We start from the raw sequence: 8259 nt of genomic DNA on the forward strand, positions 1-8259 counted from the left end.
TGCCAGAGGACCGGACTGGGCGCAGCGATGGGCCAGGTCGTGGGAGTGGAGGCAGACCACAGCAGGATGGAAGCCGCCAGCCTGGTGGAAGAGGCGAGGCGAGGCACCGACGCTGCCACCACACCGGATGCCGACGAGCCGCGCAGGGGTTCTCCGGACAAGGGCTGTCCCGCGCTGGCCGACAACCGGGACGACGACGACAGAAGCCCCTTCGACGACGTGGACCTGCGCGACAGCAGCCCGGAGGTACTCCTGCACCTCGAGTGTCATCTGAAGGTCAAAGCGCCTTTGTTTACCTCGTCTTCTCTACATTAGCAGTTCCTCGAGCTGCAGAAGGCATTTCCTTCCTGCGGTTTGGGTGCACAAAACCACAGGAAGCGAAAACGCCGAACACCAGTTTGGCGACAACACCAAACGCCTCACTAAAGCGAGCAAAAACTCCGCGTGTTCCGAACGCAGCCCACTGTGTGCTACGGAACCTGGACATATGCTTTGAATATGACTTGAGACCTCCCCGCGCGTCCGTGAAAGACAACTCGCCAATATCTGCGGGCTCAGTCGCAGGAAGAAGAGGTGTCCGTGCGGGCCCTCCGACCCAGCATCTACAGCTCGCGCTTCTCGGCGCCTTGGGACGCTAGCAGGAGTCCCCTGTCATCGCCCGTGCTCTCACGCAAGAAGCAGCACGTTGTTCTGGTGCCCACGCACTCGAGCAGCAGCTTGCCGGTAAGACCGTGCCGCCGGCGGCTGCGTTTCGGCTCCAGAACGCGCTAATACCATACCTCCTATGACTACCGAACTTACGGAGCGTAGCCGGCTTCCGATTTCATTTTGAATTTGTTGGTAATTTTTAATGCTATAGACTTCGGAGGGTCATGAAAGCGAAAATGGTCCGGCGGCGTTTCTGTGAACATTAACTAAATGAGTGTAATGCGCTTTTTTATTTTTCTCATCAATGCTGCGGATTTATTTCTGCAGTATTTAAACTGTCCTAAGTAGTAATAAGCGTTATGTTGTCTTCCAACTCATTGTAGTATGAATCCTTTTTTCTATACTGCGAGTATTTCCTCCGTTATCCAGGGACATATCGCATGCTTATAGTTGCGCCGCGAATACTCCCGCGTTGACTTGGTAATGGGATCGCAAATAGTAGTCACGAAATTAGCAAATTCTGTATGAACGTCACTGTGATACAGATTTCCGAAAAGAATGCATTCAAGTAAATATATCACGTGTGCGTAGTCCACCCGAAAAAATACATTGGAATGGTTATTACAATTATATTTGAGACTAGAATATGGCAGGAATAATAAAGGTGCACAATGGTTACTAATGTTTAGGCTGCAATCACCAGCACAAACTTTCGTATCACGGCTGCCTGAAATGTGATCTATAAATGTTGCAGACTGATGAGTGATTCTAGCGGGCACATGGACAACATTCTTGAGATTGAACGATTCCAACAAAAATAAATAATCGGGGCAATCATTCTTCTATAGATCAATATAGAAATCACCAATTATTGCTAAAGGAACATTAAAAGACATCAGAGGAATCAGAATAGATTCCAGATCAGATATGAACCGATTTGTGCACGAGATTGGCGGGCGATATGCTACGTCTACTATGATTTAGGCGAATAAAAAGGGCGCCCGTGGTTGCAGAACTTCGGTAAGAATGAGTGAGCTGTTGATAATCGATGCTGTTTTTAATAAAAAGAGCAACGCTACTACCTCGTGCGGTGCTCTCCCTCGGTAAATGTAGTGTTTTGTAACCATGAATGCAGGGTGTCTCCATTCTTGAGGCAGGCTTCTGTTAAAGATAAGATCGTATTGAAAAGAATGTTGCGAGAAATGTACACTAAGCTGGTCTAGATATTATGCTGCGGACATTGCAGTGAAAAATGGAAAAGCTTTTGTTCTCCTGCCATTTGACGTTGATCTCTTTACTAGAAAAGGCCATGATTCTAGACTACCTGACTCGTCACAGGTTACATGCAGGGCATGCGAGTTGTCTGCCTTGCGCATCAGGATTTTGCCATCAGATATGCCCATGCTTATTTCCACTTTTTTTCCTTATTGGCTTCCAGCGCTTTACCCAGCAGGACTTAGTTTGCATAGTACAAGTGCTCATTGATAAAAACAGGATTCTCCTCCTCATCAAAGTTCAAAAGTTTCGTGTTCAGCCGCTGCTTTTTGCTGTTTTCAAAATGCTATTTCTTTGCATTTCCGAAAGCAAATTTGACTATGATGTTGGGTTTTTCTTGTCTAAAAGAGGGCACACGATGGATAGTTTCAACATCGGATTCGCTGAACTCGGTGCTCAAGCGATGACATACTGCTGTCATCACTGAAATGAGAATTTCACCGGGTGGCGGAGGAATGCCTTTGATTTCAAGGTTATTTATTCTACTGTATTGCGTCAGTTCAGTTAACTCGTGCCTGAGATTTTTCACTTCATTTGAGAGGCGGTTTTAACGTCAGAAAGAGCCTTCCTGAGCTCGGCAGTCTCAGTTTTAAATTCTTCAAATTTTTCATTATTGCTCCGTGAATCGTATATTTGGGAATGTATTCCATTGTCCAGCCAATCCGGACGTCAGCGCCATTTCATTCCACTGCGGCCAGAGGAAAGCCAACTGGGGAGAGACAGAAAAACAATTTTAATACGAGAGCATTGCATGACTGTGTAGTGTCGCCAAAATGTGTCGCCAAAATCTGTCAGCAATATGTGTCAGCAATATCTGTCAGCAAAATATGTCGGCACGAGAACGTCGCCCCATCTGAATGAATGTGAAAAAATTTAAGGGTGTTGAGTAATACATTAATGAGTGTGTCATGAGTTTTGACATTTGTCATGAGGTTGACAAATTGTAGTTAGTCATATAAAATAATTAATTTAATGATGATTTTGAATGTTTCTGTTCGAAGCGTCGTTTTGTGTGATTGTGTTTGTGAAAAATACTTAGTGTGTAAAAAATGTTGCGGGTAAATTGACAGAATTGCATTTGAATAAGTAATTAATGTAAATGAAATAAAGATTGCAACTGAAGGCGCATATGTCAGTCCGAAGCCCTGTCGCAAGTTAGAACGTGACATGACAATTATAGTAATTAAGTTACATTAAATAATTAGTTCATTGATTAAATAATTGCAATTTTTATCTCGTTCTCTCACACGCTGCAACTTGTGTCCATGACCTTGCCAATTGCATTAAGGCGCAGTTGAGGTGTCCACCCAGATGTCGAGATCTGAGAGCTGCTGCGTCCTTTCCTTTCCTCAGAACACATGCATTCGCATTCCTCCACGTAAGAAGACTGAAGTGCATTCAGAATTTTTTTTCTACCCTGGTCGTGGTTGCCGTCTCGGGTAAGACCGCCCATATCGCCCACGTGTTGGCCGATATGGGCAACGAGCAGAGGCCGCAGTATTGGGCAGTGTGTAACAGGAGGAGGGGCCCAGCTCTATACAAGAAACCCTACCTGGGTGGGTAGGAATTAGCGTTGCAGGCTTGTACGTAATGTTGGTACTGTGTGCGTGTGCGTACGCGTGCGTGCGGTCATCGTAGGCGTCGCATACTTGCCCCAGGGCCCGGTGACAAGGGCGCTTGAGTATGTGATAATTGCACAAGTTACATGGTAGACAACTTGTGCTTGTGTAGTGGAAGCGTACTGAAGCGCCGCATCGCTGTCATGGCAACGGCATTCAGCAGAAAAGAAAAACTTCGCCCTCTTACAGGATTCGAAATGCTGCCAACGAAAACAGAGTAGCTTCGTTTCCTGGCGCGCCAGTCTGTCGCGCTGCGTGCATGCGCAGGAAGCATTCATATTTTAAACATAGCTTTCCACCAGGTGCGCTCAGGTCGCTTAAACCGAAACTACCCGGAGCTTACTACCCCTACCCACTGTCTGTGCTCGGAGACGCCCGCGGGGCGCTCGTGCCTCCGTGGCGCCATCCCTTGGTTGGAGAGTTACCTGGCTTCCTAGCGTGTTGAGTATTTCCGGAGGCCAGATTTCACCTATAATCGGACACAACTCAAGAACGAAGCGACAAATGCCCCTCAAAGGAGCCCGTTCAGCCAATGGCTTCGGCCGATTCTCCTCCTTGGCCGATCCCTTTAGAACTGCTAACGTGAAATCACTGGGGGTTGCAAATGAATAACCACGGATTAAGCGGATTAACCACGGTGTCGTGAAAAGTGGTCGGCGCCATTGGCCGGAGGGCCTCCTTTGCCCTACAAGTCAAGGATAAAATTGTCTTGTCTGTATGGATTAGTGTTCGCATGTGCTGCTATGTCCGCTTCTTGATCCTTCGTTGCCTCATTTCGTTTCTGAATGTGAATGAAGTGCTTTTTTCTGTTCCCTGCGTCAATTGGCTTCCTGACAATCAGTTCGCCGCGGTGGCTCAGTAGTTATGGCGCTCGGCTTCTGATCCCAAACACGCGGGTTCGACCCCGGCCGCGACGGTCGAATTTCGATGAAGACGAAATCCTAAAGGCCCGTGTACTGTGCGATGTCAGTGCACGTGAAAGATCCCCAGGTGGTCGAAATTTCCGGAGCCCTTCACTACGGTGTCCCCCATACCCTAAGTACCTTTGGGACGTTAAATCCCTATAAACCAAACCAAACCTGATAATCAGGAAGAGAGTTGGTAGTCAGCGACCGTTGTCTGTTGTGTGTTTTTCTTGGCCTAGTTTAGTTGTGCTATTTTACAGCGACAGCGGTTAAAAGCAGTTCTGCCGGTTCTGCGGCGTAGGTCTTGACGTAACACGAAGGAAGGCGAGAAAGAAAGGAGAGAGAGGTATGGAGAGAGAAGCACTACAACAATTGGTCAGCATGCAGTGACGTCAAGCGCACTCTAACTGAGAATACAAATACAGTAGACAGTACTCACCAGAGCTGTCACAGAATCTCGCTCTGCGTAGCGGCAATCCTCCTGTCTTCGTCTGGTCTCACGCAGGACCGCGGCAGCGGTGGGGGGGATGTCAGCGGGGTCCACCAGGTGGCGTGGCGGCAGCAGGCGCTGTGGACCTCGCTCGTGGTGACTGCCATCGTCACCATGGTGGTGGGAGCCGCAGTGGCCCTGGCCATCACCACGGCCAAGAGCAGCCGGCGCTCGCTGGCACTGATGAGGGCGCTGCGACACTGGTACGCCGCGGCCAACGGCACCGTGTCGCCACTCGAGTACGGCCGCATACCGCCGGCACCACCGGCCAAGGAGGCCGGCCCGACGTCGCCGCCGCTCAGCGAGGCCGCCAACGACACGCGCCATTTCGTGCTCGTCTTTCGATAGCGCAACCCACTCTGGCTCAGTGCAAACGCCGTATGCGAGCCACGGCTCGTGTGCCGGCTCCACGACTGCGGCGATTCCAAGGGAACAGGCGCCGCCGAAGATCTCCGTGAGGTTTGCTTTGCGTACAGCTTGATTAAATAGGCGCAAGCGGGCGACGTGGGTTTGCACCATTCTGTGTTTTCTCCATTTGTGTTAGAAATAAAACATATCTGACGAGCTATAATTAATGCGCAGAGCGTTTTAGCGCCACAATTATATCGCCACGGTATACTGTATGGCGATGGGCACGCTATGTATGACTAAGTCGCCCCTTCGCAGCTTTGCACGCATGTGGAGCTGCGAACGACACAATCTGCCGCTTAGATTCAGTGTATTTTCCTTCGCGACAAAGCCATCTACGACGCGTAAAAAAATAGAAGGGAAAGGTTTTCGTCGCGATGGGTTCTTCCACGGACTCGGATGAAGGGGGTGCGTGGTAGCGCGTTCAACGCGTTGCATTGCCGTCAGCCACTACGAACTAGATTTGTCTTGTTGGATGTACAATGGCCAGCACAGGCACTTCATGTAGTGTCAGTGCTCTTCGCACTGGTTTCAAGCTGTGCGGGGGTGGTTGCACACACTGACGTTCGCCAGCGTATTTTGATTACCACTAAAGTCTGTGGATATGAGGGAATATTTACTGCATCCTGTGCGTGAGCTGTTCTAGAAGTCAAGCCCACTCTGTCACTAGCACAAGACACTGCCTGTCATACCAACCTGCGTCTCCGGTGCTTGGAAACACGTGACCGAAACGCCGGTCAATTTTATCTGACCATCGCAGTGTGATAATAGCCAATCGGCACAGAAGCGTGACCCCACTGAACTCTTTACTTGTCAACTTCCTCTACGTTCTGTAGTAGCAGCTCCAAGCGCGAGGCGATGGCTACCGCAGGTGTGTCGGTCTCACGCGCTCGCCGGTGCATCACACAGTTATAGCCCACGACAGCAAACGCTCCAGAGAGCCTCCATATTTCTGGTCAGACCGATGCGTTCAAGTGGCGCAAGCACAGGGCAAGTGAACGCGCGAGCGTTTCGGCACGTATTCGTAGTCCTCCGATGCAAAGAGCACATTGTGTTGGGTTGTATATGTATCAGTAGCGGGAAGGTCTGCACTGTCCGCTAACAGGAATGTGAACACTCACTTGCTCTTTGGACTCCAGGCCGCACGCGCATGTAGCAGTCTAGAAAGGAGGAGGAAAAAATTATTTGGCCGGGCCCTTTGTTCGGAGCGCTATATAGCTGATGCGTGGATGAGACTGACGGAAGGAGATTGGTCAGGAGGGCCTCTTGCCGTCGTCTGATGCGATATTTCTCTGACTACTACTCACTCACTGCCGCGCTTTTTTCTATGCTTGAGGGATTTTTTTTTTCATGTCCCGCGGATATTTTATGCTAGTAAAGCACTACGATACTCTTTAGGACATAAGCGCAGCATGTATTGGCGCTGGAAAATGTTCGTTTGGTCAACAATTGCGCCCATAATGTCCGTCGTAAACAAACTAACAGAAACCTCGAGCACACGGCACGCCGTTTTGATGTCATTGTAGGTTACTGTGGAAGACTGGCCGAAAGCTGGCTCCTGGGGCTTGAATCCTTTCTTCAAGACGAAATTTCGCACGTCGGGTTTCTTCTTCTTGCTCGGATTCTTCGGCGGTAGGGGCTCTTCCTCGGTGTCTTCGCTCGACAAGCCATTTACCTGAGATGCTTGGCCTTTGTCACTTTGATCTGAGTTCATGAATTCACCAACAGTTCTAGAACTTCTCCGTCCGTCAAAGAGCGGACGCCCCCGAAGGGGCGTCTGCAGCGTGCAGATGTTGGTGAGTTGCGACACCACGCGATCCTGAGCATCCGCAGGGGGATGTTGGCGAGCAGTGAGTCACCACGCAGCGGAGCACCCACGCTTACCCGTGCGTGGCTCAGCCGTGTCCAGGCAAATGGGGATCCTGGTGGTAGAGCCTGTGACGAGTGTTTGGACCTTCAAGGTCCCTCGGCGGAGGCAACCCTCCACTTTGGCCCCAGCTTCCCGTAGACGGCACCTCCGGTCCGACCTCGCCAGGGGAAATGGCAGTCACCTTTTCCTATGCTCCCCTCCACCTTCCACTTTCCTATCCTCTTTCTTACAACTTTCCTGTCTTCTTCTTCCTTATTATTCTTTTAAGAGCGGTAGCTCTTGCTCATCACGTTTCGAGATTTCGTGGGTTCAGCCACCGCCCTGAGATCACAGCCCCATCTATGGCAGCAACTAATCACATTTATAGATTTCGTGAGGTCTCCTGCATACCTGAGATCACAGCGCCATCTGTGGCAGCAACTAGAAGACAGCACATCTCGCACTAAGACTTGTAGTGACATCTACAATAGCATTGTAGAAACAACCACCTGCCTGGTGCCAATGATGACGTCACGGTCCAATATGTTGGATAGAGGTGGATGGATGGATGGATGGATGGATGGATGGATGGATGGATGGATGGATGGATGGATGGATGGATGGATGGATGGATGGATGGAAAAAACTTTATTGGCGACAAATTTAAAATGTTCTTGACCTTACGGATCACTGGGCGCCGTGGTCAATCCTCGGTCCAGGATGCCGCACTTGACAGCTCCCAGCGTGGCTCGGCGTACGAGAAATCGTTGCGCTTCCTCGTCCTGACTGGCCAGCAAGTGCTGCCACTGCGTCACACTCGGGTGGTCTATTTTAACCCTCTTGATAAAACGAAACAGCACGAAAAAACGGGGACGAAAAAGACACACATACGACAGGACGAATGCTGCATTCGTCCTGTCGTATGTGTGTCTTTTTCGTCCCCGTTTTTTCGTGCGGTTTCGTTTTCACAAGATGGATCATTACCAACTGGCCCAAACTTCGGTGCTTTTGTTGCAGCATTCGTCCTGTCGTATGTGTGACTTTTTCGTCCCCGTTTTTTCGTGC

General features: G+C 49.8%; 1 protein-coding gene across 1 annotated transcript; it reads left to right on the plus strand.

Moving 5' to 3' along the window:
- On the plus strand, positions 1 to 6172 carry LOC144098264 (uncharacterized). The gene is made up of 3 exons (XM_077630776.1): positions 1 to 246; positions 559 to 723; positions 4953 to 6172. Exons 1-3 carry the CDS (start codon positions 28 to 30, stop codon positions 5283 to 5285), a joined length of 717 nt encoding a protein of 238 aa, XP_077486902.1. The 5' UTR covers positions 1 to 27; the 3' UTR covers positions 5286 to 6172.
- Positions 6173 to 8259: the final 2087 nt, after the last annotated feature.

The sequence above is a fragment of the Amblyomma americanum genome, chromosome 7 (genome assembly GCF_052857255.1).
Source record: "Amblyomma americanum isolate KBUSLIRL-KWMA chromosome 7, ASM5285725v1, whole genome shotgun sequence".
Classification (NCBI taxonomy): Eukaryota; Metazoa; Arthropoda; class Arachnida; order Ixodida; family Ixodidae; genus Amblyomma; species Amblyomma americanum.

What these genes read in the sequence shown, in the direction of transcription:
- LOC144098264 (XM_077630776.1), top strand. Translation starts at nt 28, where the DNA reads ATGGGCCAGGTCGTGGGAGTGGAGGCAGACCACAGCAGGATGGAAGCC. An exon ending in TGCGCGACAGCAGCCCGGAG is followed by an intron (nt 247 to 558) that starts GTACTCCTGCAC and finishes CTGCGGGCTCAG; the next exon opens with TCGCAGGAAGAAGAGGTGTC. An exon ending in ACTCGAGCAGCAGCTTGCCG is followed by an intron (nt 724 to 4,952) that starts GTAAGACCGTGC and finishes GGTCTCACGCAG; the next exon opens with GACCGCGGCAGCGGTGGGGG.